Source organism: Rhinatrema bivittatum, chromosome 6 (genome assembly GCF_901001135.1).
Source record: "Rhinatrema bivittatum chromosome 6, aRhiBiv1.1, whole genome shotgun sequence".
In the NCBI taxonomy this organism is placed as follows: Eukaryota; Metazoa; Chordata; class Amphibia; order Gymnophiona; family Rhinatrematidae; genus Rhinatrema; species Rhinatrema bivittatum.
This window is the reverse complement of record NC_042620.1, coordinates 51887667-51910885: the sequence shown is the minus strand read 5'-3', so window position 1 is coordinate 51910885 and position 23219 is coordinate 51887667. Positions and strand designations below refer to the sequence as shown.

At 42.9% G+C, this 23219-nt stretch overlaps 1 protein-coding gene across 1 annotated transcript in view; it reads left to right on the top strand.

Moving 5' to 3' along the window:
• Positions 1–23219, top strand: part of LCT (lactase) — a 96486-nt gene that overhangs the window by 8429 nt on the left and 64838 nt on the right. The window contains 2 exon segments of the mRNA XM_029607892.1: positions 6894–6976; positions 17288–17371. Of these exon segments, the coding sequence (XP_029463752.1) occupies positions 6894–6976; positions 17288–17371 (167 nt within the window).

Here is a 23219-nt window from a genome sequence, read left to right as displayed (position 1 = left end):
CCACAACAAAGGGCTTCAAGAATTTTGAACAGTCAATAGATTTGCAATGAGCCATGACTCTAGGTTGTTGCTCATAGCATAGGCCAGTAAGCAATGTGTACCAAGGTGGCAGATCCAATAGATCAGGCAAGGTATTCTGCACCAGTGTAACTGGAGTGGTACAATGTTTTTGGCAAGAGGGGCCCCAATGCATAAATTGCAACATAAGCCAATCAATAGAAGACTGGTGGAGTTTGAACCAAGGTAATCCAAGAATGACAGAGTTGACTGTTATAGATAGCACAAAGAACTCGATGCTTGCTTGATATGAATCAAGCTGCACGGTGATGGACAAGATAGCCAAAGTCACACAGCCAGACAGGAAGTCGCCATAGACTGAAGAAAGGAAGAGAGGAAGGTTCAAGGTGGAAATAGACTAGCCATACTGGCACAGCAGTGATTCCTGAATAAAATCTCCCCTGATCTGGAATGAAGTAGGGCCTTCGCCCTCATGGTATGTTCCCCAAAGGTGAGGCATACCAATACCACTGGCTGTGGAGAGGGAGCTGGCTGGTTTAGCATTGTTCTTCCAATTATGGCCCCATTCCTAGATTTTCCTGGCTTTTAACAACAGCAGATAGTGAAATGCCCTGTGCTGCGCAAAAGAGACAGAGATTATACTGTTTTCAACTTTGCTTCTCATCTTCCGAAAGCCCGGTGCTCCCCAACTGCATGGGTTCTTCAGAAGTGATTGTAGGCTCTGTGGCAAGGGTTCTGGGTTTCTGAAATTAAGGAGCCAAATGAGGAGATTGGTGAGATGTCTTCCTCTCCTGAGCCTGTTCCTTGAACCTTAAATCCACATGGATATTCAGGGCAATGAGTGCTTCCAGAGAGGGGGATAGGAAGCATGGAATGGCTTTCATATGAGGAGAGGCTGGAGAGGTCAGAGTTGTTCAACTTGGAGGGGAGATGGCTGAGGGGGAATATTATAGAGGTCTACAAATTCATGAAAGGACTTGAAAGGGTAAATGTAGAATAGTCACAAGGACTAGGGGACAATTCATGAAGTTAGCAGCTGGCACATTTAGAGCAAATTGGAGAAAGTTCTTTTTCACTCAATGCACAACTAAGTTCTGGAATTCATTGCCAGATGATATGGTTAAGGCAGCTGTCATAGCTAGGTTTGGAAAAGGTTTGTTGCTGGCATTAGTAGCAAGGGATCTAATTAATATTTAGGTACTTGCCAGGTACTTGTGACTTGGATGGGTCACTGTTGGAAACAAGATACTAGGCTTGATGGAATCTTGGTCTGACCCAGTATGGCAATTCTTATGTTCTTATGTAAGGTCTCGGCTGCCCAACTCATCTTTAATTATCCCAGCTTTTCTTTGCTAGAAAATAGCTGTTTGACTATCTTCTCCCCAGGCAAGCTCAGAGGCCAGAGTATGGAACTCTATTGCATAATCACCCACAGTGTGAGTACCTTGGCGAATATGTAATAATTCTGTGGCTGCAGATGATACTTGACTAAGTTTATCAAAGACCAGTCAAAACTGTCTCACAAAGTTGTCCAAATTTCCAAGGAGAAGATCATCTCTTTCCCACAAGAGAGGAACCCAGGCAAGAGCAGAACCATCCAACAAGGAGAATATATAAGTAATCGTGAAGTGATCTGAAGAAAAACAAGCCACCTGTAACTCAAAGTGCATTTTACAGACATTGAGGAACCCTCTGCATCCTTTGGGGTTGCCACTGTACCTAGGAGATAGTAGAAGGTGCATCATAGATTCCACAGTCTGAATGGGCATGGGTGCAGGGCTCTCCAGAGTTGGTGCTGGAACTGGAAGCTGAGATTGAACAGTGTCCAATCGCTAGGCCAGAGCCTGACGGAAACCAGTCACATGATCAAGTTACTGCTGGACTTGTTGGATAAACTCATGCAGACCAGCCAAAGAATTCAACTCGGCTTTTTGCTACTGTACTTGGGTGGCCAAACCGACAATGGCCTGTCGTACAAACACGTTCATGGCCTCAGCAATTTGCAAACAGGGTGAGCATGACCCCTTCATACTGAGGTACATTTGATGCTGCCTCATGGGTGGGCTCACAAGGCCTCCTTTGACAGCTGGAGAACACGCTTTGACAGGAGCCAGGCTAAGGCTTCACCTGAACCACCGCCTCCCCCATAGGTTGGGCCCTTGAGTTCCGGTGGCCGACAGGATTTAAGATATTCAAGGGCAAGGCAGTGTAGAGACAGTCCAAAAGTCAACACTGGCAGCAGACAAGGCATTGTCCAGGTTTGAGGCTAAGGTTAGGTCCAGGCTGCAAGCAAGGGGTAGGTCTAAGTCCCAAGGTTGATATCAGATTTGGAAAAACTGGACAAGACAAACAAGAGACACAGAGGGACAGACATGACAGGGCAGATAAGACAAGGCATGGCAAGACTCTGAAGACAAGAGTAAGTTAGCCAGATAAGACAAGGAAACAAACATAGGGCAAGGCTGGACGGCAATCTGGATGAGGCAAGGCTGGAAGGCAGGCTGGAAGGCAAGCAAGTGACCTGTTGCTGAGGCACTGAAAAGGTGATTGAAGTGTCCTTACGTAACAGGACCAGCTGACATCATCTGAGGGCACTATGGAGATTTTCCCGCTGTGGTGCCATAAAGAGCAGAGCCTGAGTGCGTGCCATAGTGAGGCTCGGGAGGCACGACAGCTGGCAGTGTTCTCTGCCACATGGAGTGGCTCTTATCATGGCAAGAGCGTCCCTTGCTGCTACACTGGCAGTCAGTGTTGGTGGCAGATGGGTGTTATGGCCAAAATGGGATTTGTGATATTTATCGCAAATCCGAGAGAAAGAGACTCTGGGGAGGCATCCATATGATTCAACTTTTTATACCACTGTAAGAGAGGGCATTCTGAACTCGGGGTGAGGTTTTGGTGGTGGAATAGGTTTTGGGGGCAGTTTTACAGGCATAGTCAGAGGCACGAACAGCACAGTAGACATCAGTAAAGATTTTATGTGTTTTGGAGTGATGAAAGTTATAAAAAGAAGAGATTTCTACAATGTACTTTTGACCTAGCTTGATAGCAGCTAGGTAGAGAGCGCATTAAGCTAGGTCAAGAGTACACTGTACAAATCCACTCTTTTTGTACCTTTTGTCAATACAAATCACATAAAATCTTCACTGATGTCTACAGTGCTGGTCGTACCTCTCACTGTGCATGTAAAACTGGCCCCCAAATCTAGCCCACCACCAAAACCTCACCCCGAGTTACTAGTTGCCCTTCTGACAGTGATATAAATAGTTTACTTATATGAGCACCTTATAAAGAGTTTCTCTTTCTCTCTTTTTTACAAATATTGGGGTAAAATAGCTATGCGGTATCAGGAAAATTACCCTAACCATGGGCACAAATTTTATAGCAAAATGATGAATCTATTCCTTAGTTAGGTCTTTTTTTATATTACTACTTGATATATTTACCTTCAGTGTATTGATTATAATCCCAGAGAAGAACACAGCCTCTGAAACATTTTTAATCAGACACACCATGGTCTCTTTGTATTTCCAAAATCAGCCATGTCACATCAGATGTCAAAAGTGAATAGTCACTACTTATTACCAGCATTTGCAGCATGGGATTTACTGTACTTGTTGTTTGGGTACTTGCCAGTACTTATATGCTAGATTGGCCACTGTTGGAAACAGGATCCTGAGCTAGATGGACCTTTGGTCTGACCCAGTGTGGCAATTTCTTAAATTCTTAAACGTCTGGTGTCAGGATATGCCTGAATTTAAAGAACCAAAAACCAACAGAATCATGTATTTCAGATGATGTAAGTTATTCCATTAACAGAATTGGAGCTATACCATTCAAAAAAAAAGGGGGGGAAACATATCCTATTATTGAATAAAAATCCTAACTTTTAATAAAAAAAAAAAAAAGCAGTCCAAAGTAAAGACATTCATAGGGTGCACCTTCCTTCTATGTCAAGTAATTTAAAGGCAATCCTTCAGCACAAGATACATTTAAAAACTTCAGCCGAAAGGAAAAATGCCACTCATATATATCCCTCTTAACTAAGGAACAGAATGTTTGTGTAGCATGAACCTCAATCAGTGTGAACATTGGCTTCTAACTCTTAATATAACTGCTATAATTCATACATGTTGAAAAATTATTTTTCGCAGATAACAAAGAGCAATACTGCGAACCTATTCGCTCAATGCCAAAAAACACAAAAGGTATCGCCAAATTTTCTTTCCAAAAATGCTCTTCACCTTTAGTCAAATCAATATTATAAAAATAAAAATTTTTAGTGGAAAACGGGACTGCATCAGCAAGCCTGTGACGACGTACTCAGTACCTTACCGAGCCGCCCGGTCTTTTCAATCATTTGCAGCCCGTCAAGGAAAGTTTTACCATGAGTGATACATCATCCAATGCTTTTTAACAAAATAATGATATGGATATTTATATCAATATGTAAATCTGTACTTTCTGTAGATCACGTAGTATTAATGATGATTCCTAGAGTTATAATACAGAAGACTCAATGATACACCATCCAGTGTTCTTTTTATATCAATATGTAAATCTGTACTTTCTGTAGATCACGTAGTATTAATGATGATTCCTAGAGTTATAATACAGAAGACTCAATGATACACCATCCAGTGTTCTTTTTATATCAATATGTAAATCTGTACTTTCTGTAGATCACGTAATATTAATGATGACTCTTAGAGTGATAATATTGATTTGACTAAAGGTGAAGAGCATTTTTGGAAAGAAAATTTGGCAATACCTTTTGTGCTTTTTGGTTTTGAAAAATTATTTTTTACATTTCTCAAGAACTAATGTTACTGAGATTTCTTTGTAAACCGTTGTGATGGCGAAACCAAACGACGGTATATAAAACTCGATAAATAAATAAATACATAAAATAAATCTCATAAATTAGCTTAGAATCTTTTTTTTTTCTTTTTTACAGTAGCTAAGCAATTAAACTTTCAAAGGTGCATAGAGCAAACTTCTTTTTTTTATAATAAAGAAGACAGCTTAAAGATGAGCAGAATGGGTTTGGTGTTTGAAGTAAACATTGAGAACCCGAGAACTAAAGCCACAGACAAGAATTTTCAGTTCTGTGCCTTTTAAGGTTATCTCATCACACAATAAACGAACACCACAGCAGTACTGAAAGTCCTAGAAGCAAGAAAGATAGGAAAATCTTCACTCCACTTTACATGTGCATCACAGCAGGCCAATAAAAAGAAATCTTGTGTGCGTGCAGTATTACCTAGGGGAAAAAGGAATTATGAAATAAGGTTTTATGTGATTTAAACTTTGCAATCTCATAACTGGTAGATAGTGGAACCAATGGTGCCATGATTCAGTCCATAAACTGAAATATCTATGAAGCTGATAAGATAATTACAAATCATCAGAAAAGCCCTTACCCTCAAATAATCTTAGGTCACCCCGTCTGTTTGAAGCTGGAAGGGGAAATGCAAGTCATGACTGAGTGTTTCTATTGCATTTTGCAACAGTAGAACAAGGTAAACCAGAGAAAAGCAGGAAATACAATGGTAATTGTTAACTGTGCCCCTAAATAAAGAGGTAATTTTCACATGGAAAAGTAGCATATATCATAGCAAAGTTCAAAAGTCTATGTACACACCTAAAACCTTTTGAAAATTTAGTGAAATTTCAAAGGACTTGTGCATGTAAAAATAACAATTTTCAAAAGCCCATTAACGCACGTCAATCCCTTTGAAAATAACCTCCATTGCATGCAAAGTGGATGAATATTGCATTTAACCCTTTTTCAGCGATCTTTTAAAAATATAACATCTCAGATTTTATTTCTGATGAAACATGGGCAGAGATTCTGCAGCTTGAATCTTTCATAATGTCCTCTACCATTGAGGCAACTCTCTCAGTTTGATACAAGGAAGCAGCTGGTTAATGTGATGCCATTCTTTTCTTTCTAATTTTTTTTTTTTTTATCAGTTTTATTATTAAAACTGCCTGATTTATGGAGAAGTCAAGGGAGGGTGGAGGATAATTAACTGAAAAGATTTTAGAGTTCAACTTCCCTACCAATCTTTTTGTAAGAATAGTAAACCACAGTCCTGGAAGAACATGTAATAGCCTGGATGACTCTTTGATCATTCACGTTTAGAGCACTGGTTTTCAAACTGTTCCATTCGAGACTCTCTTTAGAGCGATAATACAATCACCTCAAAATAAAATGACTTTAAAAATCTAAACTACAATATGATGATTATAGTGCAATGTAGATCACAAAACCGAGTTTAAATGAATTTAAACCTGCTAAATTGGTGAGGACTCAGATTAAAACAAAAGTTGTGCCCATCTCTACCTGAAGCAGTTAAATATATATATCGCAAAATATCACTTTTTGTTCAGCGATAGTTTCCCACTCTCAATAATATATACTTTTCTACTTAAAATAATATTAAAAAATTACAGAAAGAGAAATATTGAGAACTACAAATTCATAATGACTAAGCAAAAATGACATAGGGCAGGTGGTACCTTACAGACTAAGCAATTTATTGAGGCATGAGATTTCGAGGACAGAGTCCACTTGGCAGATGCATGAAGTACAGAGGTGGGTAAAATATATGGGGAAGGGGGTGGTAGGAATTGCAGAACAAAGAGAAGGCATTAGGAATTAGGCAGGCAGGGTGTGGAAACACAGTGTTACTAGCATTAAGGTCTTGGGAGTATACGTTTTTGACTATTACTTGCTGTGTGTACATTTAACAAATTGTACAGGGCAGTGATTAGCCTAACATGAGTATATATGTTCCTATTTTTTGGATGAACAATAAATAACCTGTTTTAACCTCACAAGTCAATTTATTCTTGGATTATTTCCTCAGATGGGATGTTGTCTATTGCACTTGGACTGGAGGATAATTTTGGTGACCCAGCATCTCAATCACCAATGCAAGCTATTCTTACGGTAACATCATCATGTCTACCTTTTCTTTTTTTAGCCAGTTTTATCCTACTTTTTTGGGATAATTTTAAGTAATTTTAAGATTATGTAGGTATAGCCTCCAGAACTCCCAAGTTTCCTCAGATAGGTGCTGTCATTCATATACAATTGTTTGCATGTTCAATGTTTATATTGGTAAATTGAAAAAAAAAGAAGAAATTGTTCATACGACAGAGAGGGCAATTCTGTCCTCGAGTGCCACGATCATATTAGATTTTCCGGATATTTACAATGCATGCAATGGAGGCCATGTGTACAAATATGTCTCATGCATACTCACTGTGGATATCCTGAAAACCAGACCTGGTAGTGGAACCTGAGGACTGCAGTTGCCCACATGGCAGTGTGAATCATAACCAGAATAGCACATTTTAAACATTATCATTCCCACAAGCTTCAAAGTTTATAGCTTTACCAACTGCACATACATTTTAAAGATCCCTGTTGAAACTGGAATACATAAGCTTTGCTTATTTGCTAATCAAGCACACGTTTCATTTGGAAGCTTGTACCAGGGCTGCCCAAATCTGTCCAGGGGACTCCACAGCCACTCCGGCTTTCAGGATCTGCATGTTGAATATGCATGAGATAAATTTGTATATAGGGGGCCTTCAATGTATGCAAATTAATCTCCTGCAGATTCACCGTGGATATCCTGAAAACGCAACTCTAGGTGGGATCACCAGGACAGGTTTGGGAAAGCCTGTTATTATGCCAGGCTCAGGCATGTTTGAAATACTTGTATTCCTTGTCAATTAAATGTTTCCATGAAATCATAACAGCAGAAAGTCTATACCTTTCCTATAGTTGATAACGGGATTTTATTAGCAGCATATAATGGTTTTAAATGATAGATATAATCTGGCTTTCAATTGCTGGTGTTTCAATGCAAAGAACCCTTCCAGTATCAGTTATGCAAACAACCCTATGTAACTCAAGTTACCTTGCACTTGTCAGATGCAACGCTGATTAATTAGCCCAATTCATCTCACCTCTTTGTAGCAACAATCAGGTCGCAGTCCTGCAGAGACTGGAACCTGTCTCTAAGCATGGAGGAATCCAGCAGCTGCAGCAGGCAAACGGCAGGTTAAGCCACCATCTCAGGGAAACAGAACCCAGAGAACTCACAAATGCCTTTGTGAGGCACTCCGGCAGGAACAGAGTAAATTTAGCTGGCTAGGTATCAAGCCATGCGAGTCCGGCAGGCACTCCACAGTAATGCAGGCAAACTGGGTCAAGCTTTGAACCCAGCCTTTAATTCTGATTAGTTCATGGACAGGGAGTTCCTGTGAACAGCAACGAAAAAAAAGTTCTTAGTCTGCGGATAAGCAGCCTGTAAAACTAGTGCACAAACTCTTTCCCAGAGCTTCATACACAGACATATCCATATGGCCCAGATATTGATCTGGATTGGATGTCACCACCAAATATAGACATGTGATTGGTGAACTTCTGGCCTGACTTCATCTTTGCCAGTTCTATGTGCAAATAATCTAACTTAAAACTCCTGAATGTAGAAAGAAACAATAGCAAGAAGGTCAAAAGATACTAACTAAAGCAAGAAGATAATGAAAGGATCGATACCATGTAATAACTAAAATGTGAAATCCATTATATCATTTTGACCATGTCTTAAACCTTGGGTCAAATGTATAAAAATAATTTGATTGATAGCTGTCGATGCCTATTTACGAAAACTACCTCCGTCACCAATTAGTACTTGTTGGTTATAACTATCAATGTTACTTTTGTAAACCATTGTGATCTTTTACATGGAACGACGGTATATAAAATGTCCAAATAAATAAATAAAATATTCTCACTGTTGGTAATGAGGTTCATCAGCGTACATTTGTGAACAATACCCACTTCATAACTGGTTTCATGGCCAGATACAAAGTTGTGGTGAAGGCCACAGCTTAGCAAGTCCCGTGTCCACTATACTAGCAAATTTCAAAGTGCTGACAAATGTCTGATAGGAAAACAATACCAGTTTCTTCTCTGTGTATATGTTATGGGTTCAGACCCTGCACACTGGTATCCTGCCCAGGGGTTCTGTCCTGGGGGGGCTAATCTCATAGAAAAACACAATTACTGGGATTATATCTGGAGGTTTGAACCCAGGGGCTTATCCCCTACACAAATAGCCACACACAATTACTGGGATTATACCTGAGGGTTGAACGCAGGAGTTTTTTTTCCCTACACAAATGGCCACACACAATTACTGAGATTATACCTGAGGGTTTGAACACAGAATCTTATCCCCAACACAAATAGCCACACACAAACTTTGATTCAGTACATCAAGGTTCCAAGTAAGAAAGTAAGTTTATTTGAGCAATAGGAGGAGAGAACAAAAAAAATCAAATCATATAGAAGAAATAACAATTGCTACTTAGAAATAAAAAGCTTACATTTCCAAAGGATCAGCCATACCATCACATCCAGGGCTCTCTCTCTCTCCTCTCTCTTTCTTGCTGTCTCTCCTTGTAAACTACAAAGGCTTGTGAAAGCAGGGCGTTCCCTCCCTCCGAGGGGCCGATGCAAAAAAGTTGCGCTGAAAGCGGATGCTGTGTGTTCAGCACCCGCTTTCATAACGCGCCCCAGGCACCTCTCCTGGGGGTGCGATGCAATATTTAAACTAGGGCTCACGCTGTCTAGGAGGCGCTAGGGGCAATTGTGTGCCCCTAGCACCTCCTTGTCAGTGCGAGCGGGAGAGAGGTCCGCTTTCGGTGGCTGTCTGCCGGTTAAGAATACGGACGCTGAATTTATCAGCGTCCCGTTTTCCTAACCAGCGCACATGCAGGGGTTAGGAAAATGGACGCTGATAAATTCAGCGTCCATTCTCTAAACCTGACTAGGGGCACCAGAAGAAGTTAATAAATCAATATTAAAGTGTTGGGCACTTAATTTTAATTTATTCGCTCCTTTACTTATTGTCGATTGGTCCCTTTGAAAGGTGATTGGTCCTTTCACTGACATGTGACAGTGAAGGGACCAATTGCTGATCGGTCCCTTTACTGTCGCATGTCAGTGAAAGGACCAATCACCTTTCAGAAGGCTGTCCTGAAAGGGGATTGGTCCTTTCACTGACAAATGTCAGTGAAAAGGACCAATGGGCAATAAGTGAAGGAGTGAATAAATTAATATTAAGTGCCTGACACTTTAATATTGATTTTATACACTCCTTCTGGTGCTGGTAGTCAGGTTCGGAGAATGGACGCTGAATTTATCAGTGCCCATTTCCCTAACCTGCCAGCGCTTTTTTAAAACTTTTTTAAAATTATTTTTTTAAAGAGTTCTTCCTCCTACTTAATATCCCAGCGATATTAAGTAGGAGGCAGTACAGAAAAGTAGTTTTTTTCTGCTTTTCTGTACTAGTTTTAGTAGTAGTAGAATGAGTTAGGCCTAATGAAGAGGCCTAATATATGAATGCCTTCATATATTCACAAATATATGAAGGCATTCAATAAAAAGTTTTCAGAGGGATAGCCGTGTTAGTCTGGTATAGCAAAAATTACAGGAGTCGAGTGGCACCTTAATATAGACTAATTTGTTAAAGCATTAGTCTATAAGGTGCCACTCGACGCCTTTCATTTTTATTAAATAAAAAAGTATCACTTATAACCTCTTTGATTTAAGCGTTGTCCCTCTGATCCGATTATATCCATTTCCTATGTCCAGAGCTGTAGCCAGGCAATTTGGCACCTATGGCCAAGTGAAAAAGTGCACTCTCACCATGTACACATGACACACCACTCATACTCTCTCTCCCTCCCTCACACACACACATGCAGTTTTACGCTCTCTCTCTCTCATCTCCCCAGGGCTGACTCCAGCTTTCTCCCCTTCATTCCCCTGCCCACCCAGTACTTTCCCCATTCCCCTTCCCCTTCCATCTCCCCAACCCCAGTACCCAACCCTATCAACCTCCCAACCCCAGTGATCCTTCCCTTCCCTTCCCTCCCCTAACCCATACTCTTCCCCCTTTCCCTCCCCCTCTAACTTCTCCAATTCCAGCATTCTCCCCCACCTCAACCCATCTTCAGCATTCTCTCTTTTCCCCCTCAAAGAAATCTTTCTCCCCCTCTTCCCAGCTCGACCCTGGCATTCTTTCTCCTGAGCCGATATGGCACTCTTTCCTAATTCACCCCTCCCACTTCTGAGACTCCAGACCTCTTCCTGTCCGTCTCTGCTCTGCCTCCATCTTTTTCCAGCCGTAGGGCTGCACAACTGCATCTTCTTCCAGTACATGGTGCTGCCGCACCTCCTTTTTTTGGGTGGGGACATTGCCTCCCCAAACTCTGCCCACGAACACAGCTATACAAGATTCGTCCTGCAGGTGGCCTCTGCTTTGCAGCAACTATGCTGACACTGCAAATTTTAAACTTGCTTGTGGTGCCGGCGCAGATTCTGTAGAGTGCTAGCCAGTACAAGGAAGATTTATAGCCAGTCCTCGTGTTGGCCAAGGGTAGGGTTGCCAACTTTTAAAACAAGAAAAACCCTCCAGCTGCCTTATCCCTCCCATACAAATTACCCCCAGTACCCCTCATACACATGATCCACCTCCCCAAGTTCCCCCCTACCTCCTAAGTAGCAAACATACTAATATAGTAATGAGGCAGAAAAGGCCAAATGGTCCATCCAGTCTGCCTAGCAATCTTCTTATGGCAGCACCTCTGCTCTGTGCAGGTTACCCCCATGTTCCTGTTAAGGGTAGTAACTGTGCAGGTTACCTTTATATTAGTGTTAAGGGTAGTAACTACTGCTTCCTGCAGGTTACCCCCATGTTTCTGCTAAGGGTAATAACTGCTACTCTGGGCAGGTTACCCCAATGATTCTCTTAAGGGTAATAACAACTACTTTGTGCAGGTTACCCCCATATCACTGTTAAGGGTAGTAATTACTGCTCCCTACTGGTTACCCTCATGTTTCTCTTAATGGTAGTAACTGCATATCCATACAATTATTCCCAAACCTTATGATAACCCATAAAAAATTACTACTAGCAACATTTTTACTGAGTGATGAGCCCTCTTGAAAATTCAGACAGTGCTGCTTGATGTGCTTTGCCTTTGGACTTGGCCGTAGAAGCAATCCTGCGCTTTTTCCTTTATGTCTGCATATCAGTAGCCCAGAACATAGGAGTCAGGGCCCTCAGTTGTCAACTGAATCCAATTCCTCTTTTCCCCCTGCCATCGAAGTGGAGAGCAATGTTGCAGTTGCATTAAAAGCATCAAGGCTTAATGGTTAAGGATAATAATTTCCATGCCTTCTGCTAAGGGTAGTAACTGCCACACCAGCAAGTTATCTCCAGGTAACTTTCTTCATTTCATCCTCTAGCCTTTTACGGATCCATAGTGTTTATCCCATGCCCCTTTGAATTCTTTAACTGTTTTTGTCTTCACCACCTCCTCTGGAAGGGCATTCCAGGCATCTACCACCCTCTCCATGAAAAAATATTTCCTGATGTTGGTTCTGAGTCATCCCCCTGGAGTTTCATTTTGTGACCCCTAGTTCTACTGATTCCTTTCCAACGGAAAATGTTCGAACTTTGTGCATCATTATAATCTTTCAGGTATCTGAAGGTTTGCATCATATCTCCCCTGCACCTCCTCTATTCTAGATTATTTAGATTCATCAGCCTCTCCTCTTAAGTCTTCTGATACAGACCCCACACCATTTTGGTCACCCTTCTCTGGACTGCCTCTATCCTGTCTCTATCCTTTTTGAGATACGAACACCAGAACTGAATACAGTACTCTAGGTGAGGCCTCACCAAGGATCTGTATAAATGCAGTATCACCTTCGTTTTCTTACTGGTTATTCCTCTTTCTATGTAGCCCAGGTTTTTTTTCTTTCATGGAGCTCTCGTGTTCTCCCTAGGCTTAGCTTCTTATCCCTTCTAAGGAGAACACCCTCAAAGTGGAACTCCCTTTCTGTTTATGGCTTAAGGTGGACCAAGCTAAATGTCTGGTCCTGGGCTTTTAAGGAGGGTCTAACATACACTCCTTCACACACCCTTTCTTTTCCTCACTCCTCTGCTCCTCCCATTCCATCGAAGCACTCCTAAACTGGCAGCAAATTGAGCCACGGGGCCTCTGGCCATCAGCAGCGCAAGCCACAGAGGACTTGGCACATGTGAAATGCTAGCTGTCTATATGGCCCTCCTCCTTCTTGCCCCTCATGCTTCAGCTTTGATTGTGCAGCATGCAGGAGGAAGGAAGAGGGGGAGCCATTTATTGTATTTATTTAAAAATTATTTATTACCCACCCTTCCTACGTTCAGAGCAGGGTACAATATGAACAAATACAGACAATAGAGAAGGGAGGAAAGGCAATGCAAAATCTTAGGGGGGGGAAAAGACATCAGGGTTTGAGATCAGATGTGCTGAGGGGTCATAGGAGAGGGAAAGAGGACTAGTGGGTATTCCTTGCAGGGGGACAGGTTGCGGGTAGTCCATTGTCATCTTGGTTCGGGAATGCTCTCTTGAAAAGGAAAGTTTTTAGGGCTTTGTTGAAGAGAGTTCTTTCTTGGAGACATCTAATTGTCTTTGGTAGGCTGTTCGATAGGAATGGACTAGCAGAGAAGAGAGCGCGTTCTCTGGTTTCTATGAGTTGTGTGAGTTTTGCGGGTGGAGCTCCTAGTAGCATCTGGTTGGATGATCTGAGCTGTAGTGGCTGGGTGGCATTTAGAGGTAAGCCAGTCAGGAGAGAGTTGCAGTAATCTATCCCTGAGAATAATAGGGATTGCAGAATAGCCCTGAAATCCAAAAATTCAAGGAAAGGTTTAAGATGGCATAGCAAGCGCAGTTTGTAGAAGGAGCAGTTGGTGATATTTCTTATATAGTCACACATGGAGAGAGAGGGGTCAATAGTGACTCCCAAGTTCTGTACATTTTGGGCAGTGGGCATGGGATGGGAATCGAAAGTGATATGGTGAAGCATAATTGGGTTAGGTAAAAATTAAAGAGCGCATCAGAGAGAGCAGATCCTTAGGGAACTCCAGAGCTCAGTGGCGTTAATGAAGAATTAGAGGAATCAATTTGGATTTGCTGTGCCCTATTGCTAAGGTATGATTGAAAACCATTTCATCACTGTACCAGTTATTCCAAAGGTGCATAGACTTGAAAGTAGGATTGGGTGATTAACTGTGTCAAAAGCAGTGGAGATGTCGAGTAGACATAGGAGGAATGAGGAGCCATAGTCGAATCCACGTCTCACTGTGTCGAAGCTAGGCAGTGCTGCACACATACTGAGTCCCTACGGTTCACGCTGATTATGCTCTGTACAATTTGTGCTGTGACTAGTGCATGAGATGGGAAAAGCCTGTACAGAATATTTTGGCCTTGTGTATTGACTGCCCCAATTCACCCCCCATCTGGTTATAGTTTAGCACAGCCATGAAAGAGGTAGACTCTCAAAGTAGGAGACTCCATCCAGATGCAGGAGCCTTGACAGGTATGCACCAATACTACAGTGTGCAATGTGTGTACAGAAGCACCAACTGCAGCCCCGTCCAGTACAAAATTAGAAGTGTTGAACCAAACCAGATGTCAAGCGACCTCTGGCAGTATTATCCTTTGGGCCTAGAAATATACGGGTATATTTTCAAAGGCCTACGCGCGTAAATCCCGGAGTTTACGTGCGTGGCTGGGCCTTACACATGCGCTGGGCGAATTTTCAAAGAAGCCTGGCCGTGTATGTAAACCCTGGGATTTATGCACACAACTGCTGGGCATCTTTAAAGGGGGGGGGGGTCTGGGCGTGGCGGGGGTGGGGTGGGCCGGGACAGCACCATTGAACTCTGTCCTGAAGACTCGCGTGCCGGCAGCCGACCGGTGCTTGCAACTTACTTCAGCCTGGGGACCTGAAGTTAGTTCTAAAACAAACCAAAAAAGATAGGTAAGGTTTAGGGGGTGGGGAGGAGAAGGGAAAAGGGAGGGAGTTTAGGTACGGGGTAGGGAAGTTCCCTCCCTCTCCTTAATTAGAGCGGACTGGGAGGGAACTGGGGAAGGCCCGAATGCGTCACCACACAGAATTTGTATAAGTTCTCCTTCCCCCCTTGTGCGCGGCGCCCACACATACACGCGCAGATTATAAAATGACCATCGGATTTTATAACATGCGCGTGCCGGCACGCACGTTATAAAATCAGCGCTCCCAGGTGTGTGCACCGGGAAGCATGCGCACATGAATGCATGCACGTTTTAAAATCTACCCCATAATGCTGTGCACTGCTAAGGGTTAAATCTAGTAGACAAAAAAATAGATCATAAACTATAAGAAATTGCTTAAGGCTGACTAAGAGCTTTGTGTGGGTGTCATACTAGGAAGTCCCTGGCTTTTCTAGTAACACCTGAATGGTCAAAGCTGTGAAGATGCCTCTGATGTCATAGGCGAAGAATGGAAAATCCCCCCCAGGAGGTCTTAGAAGAGCACCTGGGTCAGTGGTGAAGGAACCTTCTCACTCCCCACCTCTGATGGAGCCTGTGGGCTGGTGACCTACCTGCACTTGCATGGTGGGGAAAACCCCAGAACTTGGGCTCTCACTGTGGGCTTTGCTCTTCTCAGAATATAGGGCTGACTTTGGATCATGGGGTCAGCGCTTCTGAGTACTTCACTTCGCTAGGCATGTTCACCGGGAAAGTCCCCAGTAACCATGTGACCTTCATGTTCTACCACTGGAACATATAGGGGTAGATTTTCAAAGGGTTACGCGCGTAACCCTTTAAAACCCCACTGCGTGCGCCAAGCCTATTTTGCATAGGTTCGGTGGCGCGCGCAAGCCCCGGGACGCGCGTATGTCCCGGGGCTTTGAAAAAGGGGTGTGAAGGGGGCAGGGCCATGGGCGTGGCAGTGGTCCGGGGGCGGGAAGGGGGCAGGACCGAGGCCTCCAGCACAGAGGCCATGCCGGGGGATGGCGAGCCAGCAGCTGGCCAGCGCACGCAAGTTACGCCTGCCAACTCCTGAAACAAAGGTAGGGGGGATTTAGGAAGGGCTGGGGGGTGGGTTAGATAGGGGAAGGGGGGGGAAGGTGGGGGGGAGCGGAAGGAAAGTTCCTTCTGAGGCCGCTTCGATTTTGGAGCGGCCTCGGAGGGAACGGGGAAAGCCATCGGGGCTCCCCTAGGGCTCGGCGCGCGCAAGTTGCACAAGTGTGCACCCCCTTGCGCACGCCGACCCTGGATTTTATAACATGCGTGCGGCAGCGCGCACATGTTATAAAATCGGGCGTAGATTTGTGCTCGCCGGGTAGCGTGCACAAATGTAGGCCGCTCGCGCAGGTTAGAAAATCTGCCCCATATTTTCTTTATAAACCGTGTACTAAGTAATAAGCCTTAGACAACTTTCGTTGCCTTCACCTGTACATGTGGCTATGCTGTCGCAGCAATAAAGCCTTAGAATAGTACTATAGTTCTTGTCTCATCCCCCGGCAGAGGAAAATTACCCATAGGCCCCTGGGAAAATTACCAAGCCAGCCTTTTCTTCCAGCAACTCTTTTCCTCCTAGACACCTCCCCCCCCCCCCACCCAGTGTGGACTCCAACCTCTTTGGGAAGGATAGGGGGGTGGAAATTAACCCTCGAGGACCACCCCTGCTGTCTTCAAGGAGATGGGGGAGGGGCTGATTCAACTCCAGCATCCTGCCCTGAGCCCACTGCCTCTTCTCATGGGGTCCCGATTGGCTTACAGGTGGCTGCCTGTGCTCTTCTGGCAATGAAGGGGGGAGAAGTCTCATTTCCACAGGCGCTGCTCTCCAGTCCTGGGGGCCGATTGGCCTGCCCTGCCTTCCTTTGGCATGGGGGAGAGAAAGATGGCAGGGCTGAGACCATGACCGTATGGCCCTCTTGCATTGTTGTCGCTGTCAGGAATAATAAGTGCATGTTGGACCAGTGTTGTGACTGGTCTTCCAGCGGTGGTGCTCATGGCCTAAGTCATATTGGCCATAGGGTCACTGCAGCTCTGCCAGTGTCACATGATCAAGAGTAAATCCAATAAGCAAAATAACACTGTGGATTCTAAGCCTTGTCAGGCTTCGGTGTCACGTAGATCTAGCGCCAGGTAGGGAGAATGAATTTCCATTCTCCTCATCAGTTGCTCTTACATGCCTGCTGCAGCCCTGTGATCTTTTGATTTCATTTACTATTATGATTGTCATATTTTAAAAGATGGCTACTACTTAAACAAAATTATTCACAGTTTTTTAAGATTGTAACAAAGCTGTTTGAGATTATCCACTACTAAAACAAAACATCTGTTTGTATGTTTCCAGGAATCTGTAGATTTCTTAGCACTCAACCTACATTACAACTGTGAAAATGAAGCTGAGTTCCAAAGAAAAATTAAGAAATTACAGGTAACGACTTTGAGAATCAGTTGTGCATTGTCATGCTTTGATTTTTTTGTTTTTGTTTTTCTGTAATGAATTGAGTATTAAATTATGACATTGTAGTTTAACAGTAGGTAATTGCATTCAGGTGTGAAAAAAGTACATCTAATAAGGTGATACCCTGGATGTTAATATAGAAAGCCATAGATCTAAGCATTAAACATGCAATACCTTATTTGCCATAAATATATTAGGACAACGGTTTGCAAACATTTCAAGAGAAAGGCCATGTAGGACATTTCCGCTCACCAAGAGGAACAGGAGGGGGAGGTCCCCCTCAGAAGGAGGTAGACAGCTCTTAAGAAAGTTTTGAGGGCTAGACCATGTCTGGTCCTTTTGGTAATTTGAAAGCTGGGGAAGTAGGGAGGCAAGGGGCAAGGTTTTTAGGGGAGCAAAGTGTGACAAATAAAGTTATCAGTACTAATATTTCTAGATTTCTCCAAAGTTGGCAATCCTGTCATGCCTCTCCCCTTCCCCAATATCTGTCTTTCTAGGGAAGTAGGGGGCAGGGAGAGTGGAGAGTGGACGAATAGCACAATGGGGTGTGTGTGTGTGTGTGTGTGTGTGGTGCACTCACTTTTACTCACACACTCCTCTCCATGCACTCTTGCTCCTTATTTCTTATCCTTTTCTCATCCTTTGCCCCACCTCTTCTCACTTTTTCCCTCCTCTAACTCCCCTCTCTTGCAACATCCCAGATGAATCACCTCCCCCCCCCCCCCCCCCGAGACTCTAATGGACTTGTTATCTGTGTTATAATAATAATAAGGATTTCTGCACCCTGCGCCTCCAAAGCCTGCATCCTTAGGGCATCACGTCCATGCCCCCTCCCCCAAAGAGATGACATCATGGTTGGGAGCTCCAAATGTACTTGGCTTTCCCTGGCAGCCCGGCAAATCCCAAGGCTGGACACCACGCATGTGTTCTTCCCTGTGGCCGGCACCTCCCTTCACAGTGGCCAAAAATGCCTTATGACTGTGCTGTAGCCAATCTCTAGGTCTTTGTCCCAAGTGGCTCCACTTGGACATGCGGCGATAATGCTAGCAATGTATAAAGCAGCCGGTCAGTCATAACCACCAGCACGCCCTGCCCATGCGACTTGCACTTCCGACTTCAAGTATCTGAGCTGGGGGCAGAGGCAGAATGTGCTCTCGCTGCTGACACTGCAGGCCAAAATCACTGCTGCAGTCACTGCTGTAGGCTGGATCAAGGCCTTTCTGCTGCTGCTGCCAGGGGTCGGATGAAATACAGCCAAGGGTCACATCTGGCCCTCAGGCTGCAGTTTGGGGACCCCTGTATTAGGATCGCACCCCAGAGAAATGATCTATTGTTCTGTCGTACCCTGATGAGCAATTTGCATATCTTCAAGGGCAAACATATCTTTTTACACTCATTGCATTAAAATAAATCTCATAAATATGCAAGACCAATGATTAACACATGTGCCTCAAGAAATACCAGTTGCATAATGTTTTTTTCCGTAATCATCCATTAATCTATACGTACAATAAAATTACATTGATGTAATTTTTTTTCCAGTTAGAAAAACCATTCAGAATTTATATAACACATTAATAACATTTAATACATGTTCCAATTTTTTTTTCTTTTGCCTGGCAGTTTTCTTCTGCTGCTTTGGGCATCCAGCTCAGTCAGACCTGGTCTATATTGGCCTACGGTATCGTGATTTTTTTTCCCCTATGCTCAACTCATTTTTTTCCCCTATGCTCAACTCATTTACCATTGCATTTCCCCTATGCTCAACTCATTTTTTCCCCTATGCTCAACTCATTTACCATTGCAGCAGCAGCAGCAGTCCTTAATCTGGGGCCATGTACCAGGAATCCTGCCCTCAATGGTCCTAAGTTTAGCCATTAGGTGTTGCCACCGCACAATGATTGACCTGCCTTCTCCGCCTTTTCCCACTGCAGCGCCACCGCTGCAGCATCCCTGATCGACCTGGGAAACAGAAGACTTGATGCAGGAACTTAACCCAGGACCTCTGCATGCACACAGCTATTCAACCACTGGATGGCCCCCACCCCCAATTTTTAATTTTAATGTAAATAATTGCCTCTTCAGAGTCTCTGACAGCTGCATTCTGATTTATTGCAGGAAAGGAATATAATTGATTTTTACTCTCTTTTCATATGGATGAAATATATTTAAGAAAGAAATCCATTATGCTTCTGCCCTTTTCAATTGATGCTATCTAGTGGCCCATCCAGGTTTCTTTGGGAATGGTTTCCAGTGCAATGGGTTGTAATAAATCAGGTTTTTAATTATATGTTACATTAAAATGTTTAACAACTGGGTTCAGTGGGTCCATGGTCATTGTGACAGGACTTGGAAATCTAGCATTGGCCTTTGCAGCCACAAGAGAATGTGTGCTATTGATTAGCAGAACAGCTGCAACAAAACCATCATCATTCATTGATGATTGGATGCCAACAGATCGATACTGTTTTTCTAATAATCATTAGGGTCACATGTACTAATGAGTTTTTCAAACACAACACAACATCCTTCCCTCCACACAATACGGCTTCCGAAAAAATCTGAGCACCGAAAAATTGCTACTACCCCTGACTGACACCATTATCAAAGGATTCGACACAGGGAACTCTTTTCTTCTTGCCATGTTAGACATCTCTGCCGCATTTGATACTGTGAATCATATTATTTTAATCAACATCCTTAGTAAGATTGGAATTTCTGGCACTGCTCTCTCCTGGATCAAATCATACTTACAAGATTGTCACTACACAGTCTCCACTGATAATAATGAATCTGACCCAATTAGCCTTGACCGAGGTGTTCCCCAGGGCTCCTCTCTCTCCTCCACTCTATTTAACATTTACATGCTTCCCCTCACCACCCTCCTTACCAATCTTGGCTTTAAACATTTTATCTACGCAGACGACGTCCAAATTCTTTTCCCCTTTACCGACTCCCTCCAAACCGCTCTTCAAAACTGGGAATCATGCCTGACCTCTATCACCCAACTACTCACTGACATGCACCTTGCTCTTAACCCCCTAAAAAACTGAACTCCTCATCATCTCCACCAAACATCCACCACACTCCATTCCCCTCGCTTACTCCACTACGTCATTCCCCGCCCACACCCGTAGCCTGGGTGTCCTTATTGACAAACAGCTCTCTCTCAAACCCTTCATTAAATCTATCCTAAGTGACTGCTATTTCAAATTACAAACTATCAAAAAACTCAGACCCCTTCTATACTTCACTGACTTTCGCACAGTATTACAGTCTATTATTTTTTCCAAAATAGACTACTGTAATGCACTCTTCATTGGTCTCTCCGCCACATATACCAAACCATTACAACTCCTACAGAATGCCTCAGCACGTATCCTCACTAACTCCAAAAAAACGTGACCACATCACACCAACTCTTATCGAGCTCCACTGGCTACCATTTCAATCCCGAATCCTTTTTAACCTTGTACATTCTGCTACTACTTCCCCCCTGGGCCAACACTTCGTTAAACTGCTTATTTTACTCCATTCTCCCCCCTTCCGCTAACACTCCTTTCTGAAACCTATTTTTGCTACCCTAATGCTTTGTAGAAAATCCTGTAAATTTCCTTTGCCTACCCAGCTCTCTAATCAGTTTATTGACTATATACCATTGAACCTTGTAAATTGTTACTCTGTTTCTTTATTAGTTTTTTAGTTCCTTTTTACATAGTTATTGTTCCCTGTAAAGCTCCTTTTTACATAGTTATAGTTATTGTTCCCTGTAAAGGCATTGCCGAAAAGTTCCAAGTTACTTGTAAACCGATACGATGTACAAACGGTTGTCAGTATATAAAAAATTCTAAATAAACAAACAAATAAATAAATAAATTCTAGGGGCTCTGCACTAACCATTTTACCCATAGATACTAAATGAGAAAAATCTCTGTAGTACATCAGGTGCAATTTGTGTCTATGGGAAAAACCACTTAGCACATCTGGCCCTTGATATTCATCAGCAGCTCATATATGGGAGCATTTTTAATGGCTTCAGCATGGAGATGTATTTGGTCTTTGAGAGTGCCTTGGGGCCCCCTGTGAGGAAAACAGAGAGCAATGGATCTCAAAGCTCTCTCAGCAGTTTGAGATTAAAATATGTATGGCAAATAAAATATGGTTAATCATTAGATCTGTTTCTTCCAAAGCCAATGTAAGGCAATATCCCACTGTTTTTCTGTTGCATGTAAGTGGGTCTGGTTAATTAGTTAAACTACAGATAATAATCAGATTACTTATTTTATGAGGCCTGGTGCAGCTTTCATGGCTGTGTTTTGAAGAATAGCAAAATAGGACACATTACATCAAATTGTACTGTGCAGCTACAATTTGAAATGCACCAGAAAAATAATGAAGGCCACGAAGAAGTGGAACTTTTTCACCAAAATGCCAGCCCTTGAAAAATTAAGCTTCAAAGTTGAAGTTTAAGGAGATTCTCTTCTTTGCTGGTACTGAACCTGAATTGCCCTTTCCAAATGTATAATCATCTTGATATTGGTTACTGGAGTTTGATGAATAAAAATAGTCTGTAAAATTAACATTTGGAATCATTTTTTCAGTGGACTGAACCAAGTCTTGAAAACTGCAGTCTCTTTATGGATATGAGCAGTAGCATTAGCAGACAACTTGTCAGTGCAAGGAGGTCCATATGAGAGGCACATACATTTCTTACCAATTTTTAAATGAAAAGAGTTGTTTTCCTTTATTGCCTATTTGTATTCTGAAAATCAATAAAACAGATTTAAACATAAATGAAAAGAAACATACTCTGTTGCCCCGTCCCTCCCCTCCCATTCAAACAAAAACCATAACAGAACCATTTTTTGTAGGTGATAATTCAGAGAAGCTAAAACAAAACACTGTGAATCAGAAGGAGGTACTAGAACAAACTAAAAATCAGCAAATCATCAGGCCCTGATGGTATTTACCCTAGAGTTCTGAAGGAACTCAAATATGAAATTGTAGGCTTGCTACTGCTAATCTGTAACCTATCATTAAAATATGCCACTGGACCTGAGGACTGGAGGGTAGTTAATGCAATACCAAAAAGATCCAGAGGTGATCCACAATACTACAAAACAATGAGCTTGACATTGGTACAAGGTAAAATGGTAGAAGTTATTGTTAAGAACAATGAGGTTTAATAAGGTCTATATTCAGTCACTGTTTGGATAGCAAAGTTATACAGATAAACTTATCCAGATAACTTTGGAGGTATACTCAATAGAACAGCTGGATAACTTTAGGATTTTTGGCTCGATCAGTCTTAGCTGGCTAATAGGGTCATTCACTAAAGCTTTATCGTGTGCATTAGGGCCCTAACGCACGTGATATAATGCTAATTAGGGGGAGGGGAGGAGTCGGGGAGGGAGGCATCGGTAGTGTCTTCGCTGCCAGAGATAACGTTTCCAACGTTATCGCTGGCAGTAGTGTGCCAGATAGCACCACCTTTCACAGTGGTGCTATTCAGTGCGAAAGCCGGCAGCGAAGACACTGCGGTGGTATGAAGGCTGCGGGCTTTTGTAGGCTCACCCCCCTTCGCCCCCACCCCCAGTTTTCGCTGGATTCATCATTCAGCAATGAATGATAAATCCAGGCCTAGGTTAGCAAGCTAACTTTGAATATTGGAGTTAGAAGGCTAACTTACAGGATCATTTTTCAACTCGTGTTATGGCATTTTTGCATGCGAAAAATGCCTTAACATGCGAAAAGCACAATAACACATGGTACAATGCAAATTTTTAAAAGGGGAGGTATTGGGGTAGGATTTCTGCAA